The sequence below is a fragment of the Cyphellophora attinorum genome (genome assembly GCF_001299255.1).
Source record: "Cyphellophora attinorum strain CBS 131958 chromosome Unknown Contig17, whole genome shotgun sequence".
Lineage (NCBI taxonomy): Eukaryota > Fungi > Ascomycota > Eurotiomycetes > Chaetothyriales > Cyphellophoraceae > Cyphellophora > Cyphellophora attinorum.
In genome coordinates this window covers 432,057-452,570 of record NW_017253245.1, presented here as the reverse complement: position 1 = coordinate 452,570, position 20,514 = coordinate 432,057, and the positions used below count along the sequence as shown (strand labels likewise).

The 20,514-nt window shown below is 52.8% G+C and overlaps 9 protein-coding genes across 9 annotated transcripts; 5 read left to right on the top strand and 4 right to left on the bottom strand.

Annotated features, from left to right (window-relative positions):
• Positions 1 to 313: 313 nt before the first annotated feature.
• Positions 314 to 1,731, top strand: AB675_5886 (Para-nitrophenol 4-monooxygenase; the record flags this gene model as incomplete). Its single annotated transcript, XM_018146132.1, has 3 exons — positions 314 to 721; positions 771 to 1,573; positions 1,626 to 1,731. 3 exons carry the CDS (start codon positions 314 to 316, stop codon positions 1,729 to 1,731), a joined length of 1,317 nt encoding a protein of 438 aa, XP_017998831.1.
• A 455-nt stretch (positions 1,732 to 2,186) lies between these two features.
• Positions 2,187 to 3,764, top strand: AB675_5885 (uncharacterized protein; the record flags this gene model as incomplete). The annotated part of the gene is made up of 4 exons (XM_018146131.1): positions 2,187 to 2,442; positions 2,494 to 2,685; positions 2,846 to 3,333; positions 3,384 to 3,764. 4 exons carry the CDS (start codon positions 2,187 to 2,189, stop codon positions 3,762 to 3,764), a joined length of 1,317 nt encoding a protein of 438 aa, XP_017998681.1.
• Positions 3,765 to 4,472: 708 nt separating this feature from the next.
• AB675_5884 (uncharacterized protein) lies at positions 4,473 to 7,138 on the bottom strand (the record flags this gene model as incomplete). Its single annotated transcript, XM_018146130.1, has 2 exons — positions 4,473 to 5,457; positions 5,538 to 7,138. 2 exons carry the CDS (start codon positions 7,136 to 7,138, stop codon positions 4,473 to 4,475), a joined length of 2,586 nt encoding a protein of 861 aa, XP_017998885.1.
• Positions 7,139 to 8,016: 878 nt separating this feature from the next.
• AB675_5883 (putative MFS-type transporter) lies at positions 8,017 to 10,142 on the bottom strand (the record flags this gene model as incomplete). Its single annotated transcript, XM_018146129.1, has 8 exons — positions 8,017 to 8,616; positions 8,859 to 8,908; positions 8,958 to 9,308; positions 9,389 to 9,545; positions 9,590 to 9,835; positions 9,885 to 9,955; positions 10,008 to 10,057; positions 10,111 to 10,142. 8 exons carry the CDS (start codon positions 10,140 to 10,142, stop codon positions 8,017 to 8,019), a joined length of 1,557 nt encoding a protein of 518 aa, XP_017998744.1.
• A 1,467-nt stretch (positions 10,143 to 11,609) lies between these two features.
• Positions 11,610 to 12,212, bottom strand: AB675_5882 (60S acidic ribosomal protein P1; the record flags this gene model as incomplete). The annotated part of the gene is made up of 4 exons (XM_018146128.1): positions 11,610 to 11,807; positions 11,917 to 11,955; positions 12,008 to 12,085; positions 12,144 to 12,212. 4 exons carry the CDS (start codon positions 12,210 to 12,212, stop codon positions 11,610 to 11,612), a joined length of 384 nt encoding a protein of 127 aa, XP_017998714.1.
• A 415-nt stretch (positions 12,213 to 12,627) lies between these two features.
• Positions 12,628 to 14,097, top strand: AB675_5881 (uncharacterized protein; the record flags this gene model as incomplete). Its single annotated transcript, XM_018146127.1, has 4 exons — positions 12,628 to 13,227; positions 13,274 to 13,440; positions 13,493 to 13,706; positions 13,753 to 14,097. The coding sequence occupies 4 exons, from the start codon at positions 12,628 to 12,630 to the stop codon at positions 14,095 to 14,097; spliced, it is 1,326 nt and encodes a 441-aa protein (XP_017998774.1).
• Positions 14,098 to 14,741: 644 nt separating this feature from the next.
• AB675_5880 (Mannosyl-oligosaccharide 1,2-alpha-mannosidase MNS1) lies at positions 14,742 to 16,481 on the top strand (the record flags this gene model as incomplete). The annotated part of the gene is made up of 1 exon (XM_018146126.1): positions 14,742 to 16,481. The coding sequence occupies one exon, from the start codon at positions 14,742 to 14,744 to the stop codon at positions 16,479 to 16,481; it is 1,740 nt and encodes a 579-aa protein (XP_017998735.1).
• Positions 16,482 to 16,635: 154 nt separating this feature from the next.
• On the bottom strand, positions 16,636 to 17,693 carry AB675_5879 (Sedoheptulose-1,7-bisphosphatase, chloroplastic; the record flags this gene model as incomplete). The annotated part of the gene is made up of 2 exons (XM_018146124.1): positions 16,636 to 17,074; positions 17,137 to 17,693. The coding sequence occupies 2 exons, from the start codon at positions 17,691 to 17,693 to the stop codon at positions 16,636 to 16,638; spliced, it is 996 nt and encodes a 331-aa protein (XP_017998838.1).
• Positions 17,694 to 18,362: 669 nt separating this feature from the next.
• AB675_5878 (Acetoacetyl-CoA synthetase) lies at positions 18,363 to 20,508 on the top strand (the record flags this gene model as incomplete). Its single annotated transcript, XM_018146123.1, has 3 exons — positions 18,363 to 19,958; positions 20,045 to 20,258; positions 20,351 to 20,508. 3 exons carry the CDS (start codon positions 18,363 to 18,365, stop codon positions 20,506 to 20,508), a joined length of 1,968 nt encoding a protein of 655 aa, XP_017998750.1.
• Positions 20,509 to 20,514: the final 6 nt, after the last annotated feature.

Sequence of the window (20,514 nt, the reverse complement as noted above, 5' to 3'; positions counted from 1 at the left end):
CCCATATGGTATTGCTTGTAGCTTAGAGCGTTCCCCGCTCGCGGAATAACCCACCTTCCTCCCCACCTCATCTTCATCTCCCTTTCCTGCCATACCACATCATCCCCACAAGGTGTTGACCCCCTCGAATCCAGCCGCGGCTATTAGGGCAGAGCGCGAGAGCTGTTGGTGCCCATACCCTGGCGGCTCAAACGACCCTGCATGGGGGAAATTCCGAGCAGTCATGACTACACGAGTCTGCTGCCTGATATGCTGTCACGCAATGAAGCGAAGCACTTCGTGTGACTACTGAAGTCCAACTAACAACACAGCAATGATAGTCCGCAATGATGAACAGGCCGACACGCTGGACTGTGAGGTCCTCGTGGTCGGCGCAGGTCCGTCTGGCCTGCTGACAACGCTTCTCCTTGCTCAGTCGGGCGTCCGTGTCATCTTGGTCGAAGCATTACCGGATATCGATGACTCGCCTCGGGCAATGGCGTACGGTCCTGCTGCTGTCGTCGAGCTCGAGCGAGCTGGCGTTGCCCAAGATGCGCGAGCTGTCGGAATGGAGCCTGGAGACTACAACTCTCCGATCCGCTGGATAACCATTGACCAGAAAGAGATCGGGCGATTTGGGCCGGAGGACAAGATTCCTGGGACTTTCGATAATGTTATCTGTGGGCAGTATCAGCTGGCGGAGATTCTGAAGCGTCACGCGAGTCGATATGAGAACACGAAGGTGGGTGGGAGGATGTTGTGCAAAGACGTGCACTGACGATGTATACTAGATTCTGTTCGACCACAAAATCGATGCGATCGATGAGGCAGAAGGTTCAGTTGTAGCCACGTTGTTAACTTCATCTGGTGAGAGGAAGCTATCGGCCAAGTACCTCGTCGGCTGTGATGGCGGGAGATCGACCGTTCGCAAGCTGTTGGGTCTGAGCTACGATGGATTCACGCTTCCACAATGGCTCGTGGCGTGCAACGTATCGGGGTATCCTTTCCTGGATCACGGCTTCACGCGAGGGCAGTTCATTATCCACCCCGAGCACTTCTGTTTGATAGGGAAGATCAATCCTCAAGGTCTCTGGAGAGTCTCGTACAACGAAAAGGAGGACTTGACCAAGGAGGAAGTGCTGGCCAATGTGCACAACAAATTCGAAGCCATGTTTCCTGGACCAAAGCCACTGTCAAAGGACAGCTATAAGCTCGAAGCGGTTAGTCCGTATCGCCTTCACCAGCGTACGGCGCCGTCATACCGAAAGGGACGCTGTCTGCTGGCGGGCGATGCAGCACATGCCTGCTCGCCATTTGGAGGCATGGGTCTGACGACCGGAATTTGCGACGCAGCTGGCGTCGCCGACTGTTTGGTCGGTGTGCTGCGGAAGGGCTGTCCAGACTCCCTCCTGGACAAGTATGCCGAAATTCGAAAAGACAAGTATGATAACGTAACACATCCCGTGAGCTATGGCAATACATGTCGATTGAGAGATACAGACCCGGAGAAGGCAGGAGAACTTGAATTCTTCAAGATAATGAATAGCTCGCGGGAGGCAAGACAGGAAATGATGAAGGGAGCTTATGTCCTCGGGTAAGTACGACCCTGTCGTGGTTGCCACTGTCAGCTAACAAGGCAACCACAGCCATGACTTCCGGCAGTACTGGCCAAAGGTTCCAGAGATACAGCACAACAAGGAACCTTCTCTGGCACACAAAGCAGACCCAGCAAATAGGCTAGTAGACGTTTGACCGTTGTAGCAAACAGCTTCACGAGATATACCTGGCCAAATGATCATCCCTTTGCACGTACCGCTAAGACTGATAGATATATCGTCAGCACCCTCGGTGGCTTACTCGAAGAAGTTGTGGCTTGAAGCTTTCTGTTGACGATCCTCAGTGATGTATCTTCGTGAAGTGCTTGGGCAAAGTGTCCCTGTGACACACCAATGTGAAGTGGTGAAGGTATTGGCAAGGCAATTGACGCTCTCTGCAGCAAATGAAGCCTCTTGCCTTCTGTTTTTCGTTGCCAGGCAGCGTCTTCAGCCTTGGCCTTCTCCATTAATTGCTAAACACCTCGCACAAACAGTTCTCAGCCTGCATTCTGTCAGAAACTTCACACCTACCTGCGAAGGCACAGGAACAACGCATCCAGAACTAAGAACTCTTTCCTGCTGGCGCAGCATACCACCCACCAGACATTCAAGATGGTCTTCCTCAACAATATCGAGATCACGCTTCGACCAGACAGCAGCGAGCCGCCGACCTACGAAGAGCTGCACCCAACTCACCCTGACTTCCGCAAGCACAATCGTGCCGCTGCTCCTGATACCTTTGCCGAATACGACGACCCAGACAACTGGAACTTTGCACCAACCAACCGATACAAGGCTGTATACGTTGAGGTTCCCGCGTACGGCGCCAGATTCGGCATCGATATCACGATCGCCCCTCGCTTCACTCGTAAGTTGTTCTCTCGTGGACACACATGTACTTGGCTAATAAGATTTGCAGACTGTGGCTGGAACCGCGTTAAGTTTGACGTATTTCTTCAAGGTCGAATGGTCGGTTTCGTCTTGACCAGAGAAGAGCTCTTCCGTGCTCAAGGTCTATTGAAGCTGCGGCTTGGGGCTGTCTTGCCACAGAGTGCTGTTGGTCAAGGGCTCGTGGCTGCTGGAGCACAGAAGTTGATCTTCGCTGATCCCGGTAAGGCTCAACCCTGTTTTCTGTGTTCACCATATCTCCATCATCCTTGTTCTGCATTTCTACATCCTTTGTGGAGCCAACAATGCCTTATCATCATGCCTGCCCCTCCACACAAGCTGCTGTGCTTCGATCAAGCAGCAAACGCTGACCCATGTTATAGGCAATTACCTGAGTTCGCGACAGAGCAACGCAGGGACTGTCACAATCCAGGTTCGCTACTGGAATGAGCAGCCGAACCGAACAGAGGTCAGCAGTATGGTTCAAACCTTTGTTTGGCGCTACCGCACTTCCGAAGACATGTTCAAATACAACATTTGGAACAAGATCATCGCCGCGCGGCCTCCAGACGGTGCTCCAAGCCAGAACATACATGCTCCAGTCTCTCGTAGTGGCGTCGATTCTTCTCTTGCTCCTGCTGTAACCCAACAGACCGCGTCTTCTTCAGCTCCAATCCATCGCACACAACCTCAGAGCCAGAATGCCGCGAGTCCAGATGATCCGAATACTGGCAATACTCTGAATGTCGTGGCTCCAACAGGCGGTCCACAAGCCCAGCTCCAGTCAACTGTATCTACCAACCAGCAAGATCATGTGTCAGGCAGCCATGATCCCGTTGCTTCCGCCACTAGCCAAGCGTCCAAGATCCAGGTGCCACGGGTCATACGACAGGAGAAGTCAGCACTGAACTGATGTCTCAGCAAAACGTCGAAGCTCTCACACGCGCTACCTATGACGGTCGCTTCCTTCAGAGTCAAGCTCAAGCTCCCACTCGCGCCACATATGGTCTTCGCTTCTTCCAGAGTCTCGAGCAACTCAAAGCCGCACTCGCCGCCGACCAGAACGACAGCAACGAGATCGAGGGCATGAAGGGTCAGCGTCGCTCGAAGATTCTCATCATCGAGAAGGCTTTCAATCAGCAATTGACCGATCGTAACAAGCAATTCCTCGACTTGGAATTGACAGCGTTGGAGCGCGAGATCTTGGGGACGAATGGCACTGATGTTGCTCAACTGTGGAAGACGAGCATCGCGGTAGATGCTATTCGGGCTGCGCGTAGTGCCTTTGCTGCATTGCGATAGCTAACAAAGACGTATCCTTACCTCGGGGCCAAAGCCTGGTCGGAGTTGGGCACAGCCACTGCCCCGTCATTGACGGGACCGGACCGGATTGGATTCAGCTTGAAGCAACGGTGGGCCTTTACTACAGGTCTTTGTCACAGCGATCTGCTATCGAACACAGACAACGATGCGACAAGAATTACGTGTCGGTGGGTTGACATAGAATGGAAGATTGCTCAACTTCTCGTCGATTAAGCTCTCCTCCGCATACTGCGTGCCTCTGCTTCGCCGTACCTTGCTCTTGTCGAACTTTCAGATGGGCTTCGAGTTGTCTTCCTTCGCTGTTTGCTTGCTGTCTTACCTTTGGATGGCTCTTTCCTGCATTCTTGAGCACAGATATCGTATACTGACCTAAGAGAATAATTTGCTTTCCAGCTACAGCCAACGGGCAGTCGTGAAACCCTCGTTTCTTCCTCATCCAAAGGCTTAGCGAAAAGTCGCTGCAAGCAGGAGCCCCGACGCCTGGTGTGAAGATGGGCACTTACGGTGTAGGTAATCTGCTAGCACGAACTCGGCACCCATGCACTCAGCCATTTGTAACCTGCTTCCATGGCACACATTGTATCTCAAGAGGGTTTTGATGGGAATATATCCTGTGCATACAATTCTCCCAGCTATACAATGCAGGCATCTCCCGCGGCCAGTCACAAGGCTCAGGCCAAAGGAGATCTACTCCTTCGCGTCTATCACCATCAGGTCATCGCTCATGATATGCAGCACCTGCGTATACACCCTCAGCTTCCTTCCAGAGATCCCATCCATCAGGTTAGCAAACTCCAACAGCACCCGCCTGGCACTCTCGTACCCGCCCTGATGCGCTACGCCGCTGAGCGAGACCGTCCCGCCGTATTTTACAAAGTGTGCGGGCGGCGAGAGACTATCGCTGTCGGGATTGTGCGGGTTCGACGTGCCGCCGTAGGCGCTCGAGATGCTGCCTGACGGATTGTGCTGATTGTAGGAGGAAGCTTCGCCAGTTGGAGAGCCAGACGAGGTGTGGTCCGTAGTGTAGCCCGTATCGGAGAGTTCCGCCCAGTCGATATCCCAGTCGATGAGCTCGACTGTCGAGCGATTGTTGTGGTTGGTCGTCGGAGGGACCATGAAAAGGTATAAGCCGAGGATGAGTGCGGAGGAGAAGAGGGCCATCACAGAATGAACAGTCACATTGTCGCTGACACGTCGGTCGTGCATAAGCTTGAAGTTCTGCGCAGCGTGAACGACGGCACGGCGGGCGGATGTGGTTTGCGACCATGAAGAGATGGACTCGAGTGCACCAGTGGCCGGTGTGGCACCGTGCCGGCCTGCCGCGAGTTCAAACATACGAAGGTCGGCGAGGAGGAGAATGTTTAGGCTGTGCCAGAGCACGAGCGTGTTGGTGTCGTGGATGCGCATTTGTGGACCGCAGATTGAAGTCGAAGCTAGAAGGGCCGGCACGAGAGATCGAGCTTTCATGTCGGCGGCGTACAGTTGCCAAGGGATGAGCGATCCGATTTGCTGCTGGTCAACGGGCATGAGGCGGTGGTACGATTCGTAGATTTGGATTTGAAGCAGAGCTAGGAGCGTGGAGGACCCTAGGAAGCCAAGCGATACTGATGGGTCTAATGATGCTGTGTGCAAGTCGCTGATCTGGAAGGTTGGTGAGATGGATGTGCGGCCACTGCGAATAAGAGATTGGAATTGTGTGGCAGACTTCGCTTGAAATAGCTGATCATGCAAGGCGCGTAGAGCTTAACGGACTCAGATCGGACAATTGGCGATCGGGAGAGAAGGACGCTGTACCAAGAATCCAAAGTCATGGTACATAAGATGAGTCGCTTCGCAGATTCGACACGGGACCATGCCTTCCATTGATGCTCTGACTCATTGAGATCCAGTATCAGCGCGCTGAGATCTTGACCGTCGCAGGCTGAGAAGAGGCCATTTTGCTGAGCAACCGCCATTGTCGTGACGTACAGCATTTGACATTGAATAATCGTGTCCTTATCCCCTGTCATGGCAGCCAGATGGAGCGTGAGTAGCGCCGTCGCAAGATGACTCATCTGTTGGACAGGTGTTGCTGCGCCCGAAGTGCACGCGGCGAGATTGTTGGCGACTCGTTGTATGAAAGTCGGAAACATCCTCGACACAAATCTTGTAGCGCCAGTGGTCCCGAGAATGGACAGTCCGATCAGACAAACCACAAAAAGCATCGGCGGCGGTGTATTGTTGACTGAGAATGTTGGTACATGGATGAATGGGACTGTTGGATGAAAACGACGAAAGAATAATCCCATAGCGATATCGAGAATCTCGGCAGGAGGAAATGTACTCGAGTCCTCCAGTTTGAATGTATGGTTATCGAGCGTAGACGATTGAATCTTTGGTGAATGAATTGCTGACGGTGCGGGAGTGTGGAATGTATCGCGCAATCGGAACCGACAATCGGCATCAAGACCCCAGTTTGTGCCTGCCTTAGGCTGAATTGGTACAGCATGTTCCTCTGAGAAGAGGTTATCAACATGGTACGAGATGATGTCCTTCCAGAGACTAGGCATCAAGCGATGCAGGCGATGTGGTCGAGAGGACCAGCACTTCTGTATGCGCGAAAATCGCTCTCGCGGAACTTTGCTGATATTCTTTGTCCGCTCCTGCGACGTTTTCTGGCTTTCTTGCATCAACTTCGGATCCGGCATGGCAAAAGCCGGTGTTGTAACTCCATATGTCTGTAGAAAGTCTGGAGAAGCATCAAGATCTCCCAATGAAGGGAAGAGCCACATCTGAAAGGGATCGTGAAAGTCCGTCCCAGGCATGTTACCTGGTGGCAGCCAGTCCATCGCATTCGCACCGAAACCTGCTTGTCCCAGATCAGACTGTGGCGTCTGGGCCGGTTGATGCGAGCCAGACATACTTGTCTCGTAGGTCGAGACGTCGGCACTGTGCTGCGTGGTTGACTCGCGGCTTGGATTTGCCTGACTGACTGGCTGAGCAGTCTGGGTCACAGGCGATGAGGACGACCAGTCCGTTGGTATGGTGATATGGTCCTGTCGATGCTGATTTGGTCTCGGGTCGATATACGAGCTTGGCATACCAATGGATGTTTGTCTCGCATGAGAGGTGCCATTTGCGTCTCGACGAGTAGCAAAGTCGTTGATCGGAGACAGCAGTTGCATCACCGAGATACCCGGCGTGCCTTGATGCTGTGTGCTGGACGGCTGTACGAAGCTTTGGCGGTGAGGCTGTTGCTGCTGATGCGTCTGCGCCTGAGGGTCAGGATTGACACCCTCAGAAATGGTGCTCCTTCGCTCGAGCTGGGGACGTTTTTGTGCATCATCATCAGCCTTTTGGGTGTGGCTTTTCATGTGCCGGAAGAGTACATCGCTGCATGATCAGATACTGTTCCTGCATGCGTCATCTACGGCCATACCTTCGACTGAATGCCTTCTGGCATACCGAGCACTGGTAAGGCTTCTCACGCGTGTCTTCATTATGGTTAGCATACCATCCACAGCAGTGATGTGGGAGGTGGGGCTCGTACGACTTCGCTCGTGCTATATCAACCATCGTCAGTAATGTAAGCGGAAATGAACCTAGAATTGCATACCCTCTTATAATGCTCAGTCCTGCCATCAGCACCGTCAGTCTTGAGATCTCAGAATGGCAAGGGAAGGATGCTGTCCATTCACGCTGGGATGCCAACGCGTTGACCAGGCCTGAGCCAACAGGGCTACTCACTTAGTAAACCGCCTACCACAGACATTGCATTGCCGAAGGACCATGTTGTGTGCCGCTTGAGCTCATTCAGGGCGCACCTGCCAACATTGACCGAACTGTCGTTGTTGTGGTGCAATCTCGTAATGCACAGGCAAAAGCTGAAGACGGCTCAGAATACCTAGAAAGTGGCGGGGCTCTCCGGGGTCGAGATCTTCAAGAGCGTGTGACCTGACCAGAAAGGTAGCTGGGGTAAGAACAAGGGTCCAGGTCTGCTAGGCGACAGGGTTGAGATGGGCTGGACAGTGGTGGGGAGAGCGCTCGGAGAAACGCCACTTTCAAGCTGATTCCCTAGATTCCTACAGGTCTGAAGACTCGATGTCCGCTTCCAAAGTCTGTCTACGCGTCCCAAATTAATTACGCAGTGGTTCAGATTCACTATCTCGTCCTGTTGCCAAGACGGTGGCCAACGATTCTCAGCATTTTAATTTGGTAGCGAATATTTCAGGTCAGATCGCTGTGGATTTGCCTAATGAGTCTCGCCCACTGTTGCTGTTTGGCTGTGCCATTTTGCCAGCCAAGTCTTCGAAAATGCAATTCGAATCTTCTTTCCGAACAACATGAACGGAATGACTGCCAGGTTGTTGAGGAGTAGAAGACCACAGAAGATACCTGCAATCATCTTCACGTATCCGATTGTCAGGATCCAGTCCAGGAGATATATGCCCATGGCGAAAGAGATAGCCTGCTTGCCCAAGTTCATCGCAATCAGCATTTCTGACATGCTGGCTGTATGGGAATCCACTGCGTAAGCTAGTGTAAAAGTGAAGAAGAAGTACGAGCCCCAGGACGTCATGGAAACTGCGACGAAGTAGGTTATCCAATGAAGGTGCTCTTGAGCGGCATAGCCGTAGAGTATGAGGCCAGCAGGACCAATGAGCAGAGGGACGAGGAGGACTCCCAGACGCATTTCTGCTTCGCGGACCATGTTGTTCTTTTTGGTCAGTCGGGCAGCCAACCGGTCCGATGTGGTCGTGAGGGGGATAGCCAAAAAGAATCCTATTGCAGATGCGACGGCAATGAGGCCAGAATTGGTGGGTGACCAGTTATACGGCGGCTGGACAATAAACTGCCGATATTGGTCAGCCTGAACCAGAAGTTCGGAATTTGGCAAGAGGTAGTGGAAGGTTAGATGGGCTTGAGACCTGACAATCGTGAACTCGCCGCCAGGAGAGCTTCAAAGATGGCAGTGCCTCGCCCGGGGCTATAAGATGATCCAAGACATCGTCATGACAAGTATCTCAGGTGTTGAGTCGAGACTGCTCCCTGATCGACTAATGGTTCAGGCCTACAAAAAGTGGATAGACTTACTATTGGAAAGGTATAGTTGAACGCCAATGCTCCCAGTCCAATGTTGATACCTGTTGTGCCTGTTAGCTACTGCGCTGCGGTAAAAATGTCTCGCCTTACCATAAGTCGTCACTACCCAGAAGACGCTCGGGACCAAAAAGTACGTGAAAGAGCGGAGCATGACTTGAAAAAAGGGCCCTTCGTAGACTCTGGACCATGGCTTGAGGGTAGCTGCAAAGGACTTGCGACCAATGGCATTGGAGGGGACCTCAACCAGCTGATTCCCAGTCCCTTTCTCGTCGACGACTGTTGCTGGACCAAGTTGGGACTTCATCGACTCACGATCGTACGCGGTCTCCTCGACGAAGAAGAAAGCCAGGATGAATAAGCCCATTGCAAAGGCAAACCCGACATAGAAGAACAGTCTCCAGGAGTAGCCTCCCGCAAGCATGTACCCAGCGTAAATGGGGCCTACTCGCGTTAGTAGATCATCTTCGACAGGCAGAAACAACCCACCTGTTGCTCCCAAGCACAAAGCAACGGTATAGTACCCCAGGCGCTTGCCGCGTTCGTGATGAAGAAGATATCATTGACCAGCTGGACCGGCAGCGCTTCGCAGACGCCTGCTCCAAATGATTGAATCACACGGCAGGCCATTAAGGAATCGAAGGTGTTGCATTGAGAGCATCCAATGAGGCCGCCGGCAAACTATAGGGTCAGTTGCGTCTTTGAAGTGCAGAAGATGGTCTCACAGCAAGAATTGAACCCAGCATTATAGGCCTTCTTCCAAATTTGAGATACATTGGCACCAGCAAAAGAGAGCCGAATCCATAAGCCAGGTTCGAATAGGAGACGAGTCCAGAGGCTTTCGTCGGCGTGATATGGAACTCTTCTGAGTAGATGCCGATGTAGACGGCAGGTCCAAGCAAAGCTGAATTGCCAAGGAAAGAGTACAGCGAACAGATGATCAAGATCATATTCTTCTTGAACGGAGACCACTGACTTGGTGTGAGCATCATTTCCATGGAAGCTGAGTGGCAACCGTACCTGTAGAGGATCATTAGGGTCCTCTGCTGGCACAGGAAAGAGTGCTTGTCCGTAACCAGTGTCATCGCCCTCTAAACCCTGTGTGAGTTTCCTGACTTGTAGCCTTCGTTCTGCGGAGCCTACCAGCAGCCTTCAAATTCACTGTCCCCGGAATATCTTCCTCGTGGGCGTGGCTAGACACTGCTTAGTATGTATATTGCGGCAGCAAGCAGCAGCAGTGACTCACCTGTGCACGAGATGTCGACCGTGATCGGCCATGTTGCTCTTCGCTGACCCCTGGCACAGACTACCTACTGCAATAGAAGACGGCAAACGTTGAAATCAGAAAATACAACCGAAATGCGGAGGGTGTCCGGGCCATAAGTACCAGATCAGCTTTTTCCATCACACTAGTCCGGCACTTCGATAGTCTGCAGTAGGTCGATTTGACTTTTCCGGTTTTCTGGGGCTAATGACAGCTGCATCGTTAGTGCTAGCATTTGTGATGGCGATCTAAGCGACTCCAGCCTAGAGGGCCTCGTTGTTGATTCGGTTTAGCTACACGTCGAAGACCGCACGATCTTCATGTCCGGGAGTTTGACGACCGCATGGTTCAGGCATCGTGTGGGGCCAGCCCGAATGCTCGCACCGAGGCAGCTTGAACCTCTAATGGCAAGTACTCCTGGACCGTGATGTGTCCGGGTTGTGCTTGGGGTTCGTGGCCCTCCAAGTCCTTGCCATAACTGATATTATCAGCCTTATATGTCACTAAAGGAGAAGGTGCTGTGTGTAACACGAAGAGCATCAAGGTTGAGGCAAGTCAGACTTCGATGCAAACAACCATCAAAGGCCAGATGTCACAGGCGGGGTGCGGGGAAGGACCTAGGACTACTGTGTATGGTGATTTTTAAACAGCCGAGAGACAAAGCTTGAGCCACGTGGAGCCACCGCAACGCGCCAGGAGACATCGTGTCGATGAAGCCTGTAAGCCGAAAGAGAACTGAAAGGCCAGTATTCTCCATGCACCTGTTCACGATCGTTGTATGCACCGGTCTCGTTCCTCAATCACCACGCCGGTAAACGGACAGGTTTCCATGATTCCAGAAGCCGCTTGCTGCGACGTAAAGGGACAGTGTTAGGACTCGTGAACTTCGCTACCATACGGAAAGACCGGAAAAATCGCCTGCAACAGGCTCGGTCTGGATAATTGGATAAGTCTCCGGTGTACCCCTGAATCTGAGACACCTTTCATGACATTGGCAGAAGAAAAGATGCCTTTGAAAAGCACGGACAAGGTGGTCGTGCGAGCGTTGAAGGTGTTTGAGCAGACTCCTGGTATCTGCCGCAACGATTGAGTTCTACGGGACAGCGAAAAAACCAGAGGGTCTGATGCACACCAAAATGGGCATGTAGACCATGTCCAGACGCAGGTAACCATTTTGCGGTACATTGGTCCATATCGTTGAGGCTCTGCAAAGGACGTCCGCGATTCACGGTTTTCGATTCACAAAGCCGATGCTGCATAATGGCGTTGGAGCTGAAGTCAGCGTCATACTCATCTTGCGGATAGTCCGCAAAACACATAACATGATCGTCACACTGAGGGACAAGTAGAAAGGTGAAGACATTGTGATTTGCATTCAGAGCACGATTCGGGATTGTCGATATGCTGAAAGCGCCCGCATGCGTCTTAGCCGTGCTGCAGCTCGACCCGGGCTGTCGTTCTGTTGATCTCTTCCCTTTGTCTCATGCGTTCACATATGTCGTGACCATCGACCGCAATTCAATGGCGCCAGGTATGCGCAGATCTGGCGCATCCATACACGGTGTAGCGCTGTAGACTTCGTCGAAGGTCGTTGAGAGGATGGCGAGCATGTGAAAGACATTGGCGCATTTAGTCGAACAGACCGAAGCCCATATCCTCGTCGGACTCCTCTTTCTCCTCTTCCTTCTTCTCTTCCTCAGCAGCTGCACCACCGGCATCACCTCCAGCAGCGGCCGCAGCACCGCCAGCCGCAGGAGCAGCGGCAGCAGCACCACCTCCTGATCCGACGTTCAGGAGCATGTCCTTGACGTCCTTGCCCTCGAGAGCCTGCGCATTTGATCGTTAGACTGGTACTATTTCAGGGCCGGGCGGTATGTACCTTAGCGAAGAGGCTTGACCAGATGGGCTCGACCTCGGGGACACCGGCAGCCTTGATGATGGTCGTGAGCTTGTCGGACTACATGAGCGAATAGTTAGCTATCCTGGATCTTTCAATGATTTTGCAGTTTTCGTACAGTGATTTCGATGCCCTCATCCGCGAGAATGAGAGCGGCGTAAGCGTTAGCGAGCTCGGCGTTGGACATTGCGACGGTGTTGGGCAGACTTCGTGGTTGAATTGGGTATCGAACGAAGGTCCTGGTAAGCAATGGCGGTGGTGGTCGTCTCAAACTGCGCTCAATCTTTCGAAGTTCGTGTGCCTGTCTTGGCACGAGTTCAAAATCTTGGCAGAGAGATGTCGGTTCCCGATGCAGAAGGTTAGACGAGCAGATGACGGTGGGCGATGGCCAGGCATGCGGGGCACTCCAAAGAAGCGAAGATGCCGCCTCTGAGGCGCAACAGCTGCTACGCCCATCCCATCTTTGCCTCTGCTGATTAAACATACCCACCCATTCATCAGATACTTATAGCCAGCACAGTTCCACGACTCACAGGCTACAAGCGCATCGTTTCAGCTACTCAGCGCCACCATCCAACACACCTGCATGCCACATTCTCACCATGTCCGACTCACCCGTCACGCACGCCCCGGTCGGGCCACAAGAGAAGCCGATCCTCGAGAAACTCCTCATGACCCGCGATAAGTTACTGCTCTTGAAGCAAGACAAGTCGACATACGTCAAATCCCAAGACGTCCTACCACTGTACGAAGAAATCATCGACCAAATCCACAATCTCAACGATGTCCGAGGCTCCCATCTGGTCCAGAACCGAGTAGATACCGTGCTCGACGACTGCCTGCAACTGATATCGCTCTTCTTTATGGCAGTTGGCAGAAATAGCGAAGCGCCTGGTATATACGCTGTGACCTCCACGATCACCCGCCTTTGTGAGCATCTCAAGGAAGCCGCGTTCTACAGTCAAAAGGATCTCGATAGTCTCGATCACACGATAACAAAGATGGAAGACACACTCTCACGATCACACGAGAAGTACTCGCCATATCTCCTCACAAGAATCCAGTACCGCCTGGAGATTTGCAGAGTGCTTCTGAAGGAGCTGCGGGAATTTCTGTCAACGCTCAGTCCAGAGATGGTACCCATCTGGGAGAAGTTGGTCGCGATACTAAGGTCAATCGCAGCGTTGAACACCAGAAGCACTGTAAGTGCCATTTGAAAACGCCCGAAACCAGCACTGACGTTGCCAGTATAACAAGAAGGATCTTGAAGACTTACGAAGCAAGCTGAAGGATATCGAGAACAGCATGCAGGATGGCAAGCTCCCTGGAGAAGATGGCAACGTCGGCTCTGGCCAGAATTTGGTTGTGCCGTTGCTGCAGAGATGTCAGAAGTTCTGCGAGATCGTTGAAGAGAAGTAAGCATCACGTGAGCGATTAGAGCGATAGCGTGGCTGACAATGAGAACAGGCAAGGCAAGATCGATGAGCGCTTCCAGGAAACCTATGACAAACTTATCGAAATCCGCAATAACCTCGACCGATTGACGATGACTCAAGCATGGTCGCTACGCGAGACAGATCTGTTCATGTGGCAGAGGAAACTCGATCGCATTGACGATTCGAGGAGGGATGGTAATTTCTTTGATGCAGAGGGTCGTCCTGCCGATCTGCATGCTCAGCGAGTAGGTTGACCGCGCCGTCCGAGTACGCTTCCGCTAATGAATCCAGACACTGCTGTACTTAATCCGACGTGGATATGCATACGTCTACCAGCTTCTCCTCGCTTCAGAACCAGTTTCAGAAGCGCTTCTACCAGTGTACAACCAGCTACTTACCCTGCGCCGATGTCTGGTTGAGGTAAAGAAAGCCGGTGGAGTGACGAGTCCCCGAGAGCTGTACCCCTACAGCATGAAGCTGAATTCCATCGACAATATGAGAGTCGATGGCAAATTCCAGGTCGGCAACGACATTCCAGAGGGGCAGGGCGCGGTGCAAGACCTGTTGGCGGAGTGCTACGACCTTGCATATGAGCTGCGGACAAGCGCAGAGTCAGAGCAGGATGACGAGGATTGAATAGTTGGATTTGTTGTTCGGCTTAATGCTTCGGGCGTCTTCTTCTATCGACCGAAGTTGGGTCCAGCTGGAGAGATCCCACTTATGAGGGACAGAAGTCTTACAACCCCTTTTCGTTGGCTTTGGGGTTACCGGCTGGCTGGAGGCAAGATCCTTGATACCAAATTTGACTGGAGTGGCGCACCGCCTCGGCTGCAGCGGATCCAATCAGCGATAGCCGAATTCACGAAGCTTTTAGGGGTCGCCTATACGGTGGAGTATCGCGTACTTCATCTCGTGTCGAAAATGTGGTTGCTTCTACAGAAATCGTTCATCCCTTGTCCATTCATCATACCTGGGGAAACTTTGAAGCATGCCTAGTGATGTTCCCCAGTGATCCAGATTTGGCCATGACGGGTTCAGACAAGCAATGGATGTGGCACCAACGTGCTTGGCAACGGCTCCTGTCCTCCCCTTTCTTTGTCCGCTCTGTGACTTTTCAGATCGTAGTCACGCGAATGTGTCTGTGCTCAGTAAACACGCAAGGGGCCTTGCTATGCCCGTATTACTTCACACTCGGGTACGGCTGACATGCAGGTAGAACGAGCAGGATCAAGATGTTCTCGCCTTACAGGTACGCGACAAGCATCCATCGAGGCGCGGCAATGAAACGACCGACGTTTTCTATCTATGGAAGAAGAAAGCTCGAGCGATATGCCATTGCGCTAATCTCGATCTACTGCTGCTTCAAAATCTTCGACGGACTCCTTTCATCGCCCGGATCCCAGCGATTACAACATGCGTTTCCGAGAAAGTCATACGTCCAGCTCGAACGCCAGCAGGCCGTCAAGAAGGAGTTCCTTCACGCATGGGATGGGTACCGGGACCACTCATGGATGGCAGATGGACTTATGCCGTTGAGTGGCGGCTCTCGCACCCAGTTCTGCTCTTGGTCCGCAACGCTGGTGGACGCGCTGGATACGCTCTTGATCATGGATTTGAAGGAAGAATTTGACTATGCCGTCAACGCTACCATGACCATCCATTTCCGCGAAAACGCCAACCAATGCGAAGTCAGCTTGTTCGAGTCCACGATCCGATATCTGGGAGGACTGTTAGGAGCGTACGACCTCAGCCACGAGCCAAGACTCCTCCCGAAACTGGTCGAAGTGGGTGATATGTTGCATGGTGCCTTCGCGACTACCAATGATATGCCGTGTAGCTTCTGCCACTTGGCAGATGTCGGCGAAGTCTTCACGCCGTCCAACAGCATTTCCATGGCGGACATCGGAAGCTTGTACTTGGAATTCTCGCGCCTGTCACAACTCACTGGCGATGCAAAATACCAACAAAGCGTGGAGAAAGTGCTCAATGTGTTCGCCGAGACACAAAATGACTCGACAATACCCGGACTCTGGCCCGAGATCGTTGATGCGTCCTCGGTATCGACAAGCGCCACACCCGAAGAGCGTATGTTCGCTCGGGCGTCATCTCAGTACAGTCTCGGCGCCCTCTCCGACTCGTCCTACGAGTATCTTGTTAAGGGTCACCTAATGCTCGGGAACATCAACACCCTCTACGCTCAACTCTGGAAGCCTGCCGCCGAGAAGATCAAGGACTTCATGCTCTTCCGCTCGCACATCCCAGGTGCCGAAACCAACAAAGCACTCTTCTCCGGCATCATCTCCCGCGTCCCCGGAAACGATCAAATCGAACTCGAACCCCGAGCGCAACACCTGGGATGCTTTGCAGGCGGCATGTTTGCCATGTCCTCCAAGCTCTTCGACGCACCCGAGGAGTTCGAAATCGGAAAGCAGCTCACCCAGGGCTGCGTTTGGGCCTACGACCACTCTCCTACAGGGATCATGCCAGAAACGTTCTCGCTCCTCCCATGCGACGACCTCGACACCGGCGGCCAGTGCCCCTGGAACGAAACGCTTTGGCGGCTAGCGCACGACGAATGCGTCTTCTACGAGCAGTGCACCGACCCTAACGTCCCACTAGGTTACATGAAAGTCGGCGATCCCAAATACATCCTCCGACCCGAGGCGATCGAGTCCGTCTTTATCATGTGGCGCATGACAGGCGACGAGTACTGGCGGGATGTCGGGTGGAAGATGTTCCAGACGATTATCCACCATACGAGGACACCGTTCGGGCATTCTGCGTTGAGTTCGGTGATGTATCAGTGGGATACAGAGGTGGTTGAGCAGGGTGTGAAGACGATGGTGCAGAGGGCGGGGCAGACGGATGATATGGAGAGCTTTTGGTTCGCGGAGACGCTCAAGTATTTTTACTTGTTGTTTAGTGATGTGGACTTGATTAGTTTGGATGAGTTTGTGCTGAACACTGAGGCACACGCGATAAGGCTTGTGGATGGGATTAGGGGATTTGGTGGGAGATGAGGGCCAGGGCGATTTGTGCCGGGCAACTGACGAGGAGTTTCATGGATAATCAGACGGGTGTGCGACGGACCGCGGTGGCCGTCAGAACAAGAGTCACAGCCTGTGGGAATCTCGACATTGACAGACCAACTCAGAAACGACACATTTCGACTTGTCAGGATATAGATTCACCCCGAACCAGCGTCTTTACCACAAAGTCGACCTCCTCGGATGTCCCACAGACAAAACCTCCTCTCTCTTCAACATCCGCCACTTCCTGATTCAGCACAGGCTCGCCATCATCTGCATTGACGGCCTTGCCGCCTGCACACTCTATCACCAATGCCACCGGAAACAATTCATACAGCTTTCGCAGCTTGGGCTTACTCGCTTTGGACACAGGATTGATGAAGACTCCGTGGCCTTTGACGAGCATATGAACCACATCTGGAACGAGCCCTCCACTGTATCGCAGGGTATACTGTTCCTTAATATGATGGTTGACCAAAGCCAGGTACTTGGAGTCGGAAGCTGCAGCTCGAAGGTTTGCAGGCGCAAAATATCTGGTTTTGACGGATGCCTCTGGGGTGAACCTGATGTCGGTGTTGAGGATACTGATTTGGGTTGCTCCAGCGCTTGTCCCTGTGCTGCTCGAGATGCCAACTTCGAAACATACACCTTTCTCCTCCCATTCCGGCAAACGAATGGCGACAACTGCACCGGTTCGCGGTCCGCAAACGCCAAGAATCGCCGCGATCTGGCCTTTGCGTGGATTTTGGTGAAGAGCCGAGTTACCGTCCAGATGCCAATAATGGTCCCAATAGTCCAGTTTGCAGCAATAATGGAGCTGCCGTCGAGCGGATCGAAGGCGATTGTGTAGGTCTCTCCTGACCGTTGTGGCGGGCTCTGTGACTTATCGGTCGTGGTCTCACCTTGTACTGGCCTTTCAACAGGATCCTCTTCGCTGCTGGCGGTCACAATGGAGGGACACTGGGTCAGAGCGTCTCGAACTGCTTTCTCGCAAAGCACGTCTACGTTCAGCTGCTCGTCCCCGAAGGCGTTGGAGCTTCCGACCTGTGAGACGGAGTGGGCGTGACGAAGGATGGTGCTGATGCAGCCTATGGAGCTTAGCAGCGTTGGTATCACGCTGTTTCCAAGTGTTTGCCGCTCCGGTGGCAGGATCGAATCTAAGTGTGCATCCAGTGCTCTGTATGCGCCTGACTCCTGTCCCATTCTTCCACGAAAATGATGTTGTTGCTCGCAAATACGCTATCTGATGACCTCCCGCCGGATGATTGCTCGTGGCTCGAAGCAATAGAATTGTTCAAGCTCGTCGATAATCCCAAAACACATGTGGCCCAGTGTCTAATGGTGAATGGAATAAAACACGCTTCAATGCCACCTTGGCCGCTCTTGATCAAGAAACGCCCAGTCTCCAGAAGAGTGCATGTGCCAAATAGAGATAGTGAACAGGAAGGCACGACAACATTCGCAGCTCAACAGCTCCAAGCAAGCTGCAAAAGGCAACACGATCATCACGCCTAAGTGGAAGCCAAGCAAGGCAATTTGGAGCGCCGTGTTAGCCCTGGAGGGACGAGGCGATCGCCCAAGGCCGAACGCCCTATCCGTCCGGCTTGAACACCGACTCTTGAAACTCAACTTCTGTATGCCCGAGGTTGTTCGTTGTATGATGACGGAGGTCCATGATCAACGTGTATTGCTGCATTCCCGGCGGCTCTTCAGGTTCTGTAGTGCAACAAGGCAAGCAGGCGGATTTTCGGCTGGGAAATCAATACACGCGTGCTGGTCTCCCAGACCAGGAGCGCCTTGGCCTGTTGCACAGCAGTCGAGCATGAGCTGGGGTTAGGCAATCGCTGACAGCATCCGAGAGCTTGGGCCGTCATGGCGAAAGAAACCGGGCCTATCTACACGCCACCGCCCGACCTTGTGACCAACCTTGACCGCTTCCGCGACTACGTCAACCGCAAACACAACCTCAAGTTCACTAAGTACGAAGAGCTCCATCGCTTCTCCGTTACCCGTCTGAACGACTTCTGGTTGGCAGTATGGGACTTTTGCAACATCAAATCCGAGAACGGGCCCGGCAAAGCCATCGACGACAACGCTAAGATCGACCAGTTTCCCAAGTTCTTCGTTGATGCCAGAATCAACTATGCCGAGAATGCACTACAGGGCGACGATGATCGGTTGGCGATCATTGACATGAACGAGACCAACATCGAGCAGCCCACGAGGTACTCTTGGAAGCAGCTGCGACATCTCGTTGCCCAATATGCAGGAATACTGCGCCGACAGGGCGTCAGCAAGGGCGATGTTGTTGTTCTTGTCGGAGGTAACTCGGCGAGGAGCTTGAGTATCTTGCTTGCTGCTGCGTCTATCGGGGCTGTCTTTGCTAGCTTTGCTACTGACATAGGCGAGAAAGCACTTGCTGACAGGGTTGGACAGCTCAAGCCGAAGCTTCTGTTTGCGGAACTGGTATATCGCTATAACGGGAAGCTGAACGATATCACTAGTAAAATCGAACATGCTCTGAATGCCATCGACGGAGCGAAGCCACAAGTCATCGTCCTGGAACAGGCCACAACGCAGAATCCGAGCTGGACCCCCATCAATTCCGTCCTGGGTAGTGAAACAGACGCAGACCTCATCTTCGAACGTGTTCCCTTCAACACACCACTCATAGTAATGTTCTCTTCCGGCACGACGGGCGTTCCGAAAGGCATAGTCCATTCCCAAGGTGGTCTAATGATCAACGGAGTCAAAGAGCATAAGATCCATAACAATTTCGGAAGTGATGACATCCATTATCACTACAGTGGTACTGGATGGACGCTATGGAACATCTCTATGGGAGCGCTTTTTTGCCGGAGTGCCATGTTGCTCTATGATGGCTCGCCCTTCCACCCTAACCCAGACACGTTTCTACGCGCGGTGTTCAAGCAGGGTGTGACCGGCTATGGTGGATCTCCTCGTTACTTCAGTGAGCTGCAAAAACTAGGCATCAAGCCGAAAGAGTATGCCCTACCACCCAACGGAAAAATGCACACCATCCACTCAACCGGCGCACTACTCACACCAGGCACCGCGCGCTACTTAGCCGAAGCATTCGGACCCGTATGCCAGATCGGCTTCTCAGGCGGCACCGAGCTCTGTGGCAATTTCATGACCGGAACGCGCTCCCTACCATGCTACGCCGGCGAAATCGCAGTCAAGGAGCTGGGCATGGATGTCGACGCATTCGATCCCTCCACGGGAAAGCCTGTGGAGGACGGTACAGCAGGTGAGCTTGTTTGCAAGAAGCCATTCCCCAACATGCCTGTTTGCTTCTGGAATGACCCGGAGTTCAACAGGTATCATAAGTCGTACTTCCAGGGGTTTCCAGGGGTCTGGACTCACGGCGATCTGATAAGAGTCAATCCGGAGACTAAGGGCATATATGTACTGGGAAGGAGCGATGGAGTGCTCAACCCTTCTGGGGTACGCTTCGGCACATCGGATCTGTACAACATTCTCTCGGCGCCTGGCTGAGCAGCGCCGTACACGATGGGCTAGCTGTGGGACAGCAACGTCAGACGGCTAAGTACTCGGATGCTGCTGAGCGCGTAATCCTGTTCCTGAAAGTTGCCGACGGCCATAGCTCTGGGACGCTCCTCCCCCGGTCTGAGCTGCGAGAAAAGATCAAGGCTGCAATCATCAAAGATCTCAGCAGGCGGCATGTACCACATTTCATGTTTGAGGTTTCTCAGATTCCCCATAATGCCAATGGCAAGAAACAAGGTATGTATCCGCATGAGTATGAGTTGGGCGAGGCATTAGTCTCCCTATTCTGGTCCTCTCCGGACACAACATCATTCTAACAGGCACATTAGAGATCCAGGTCAAGCAAATATGTAACCGCGGACAAACGGCACTAGACGGCATGACTTTGCCCGATGCTGAGAGGGATATGTTGAAGGAGTTTGTCAAGTTTCACGATGTCGAGAAGGTCGTAACAGAGGACAGCGGACGTCTGAGTGCCAAGTTGTGATCGCCT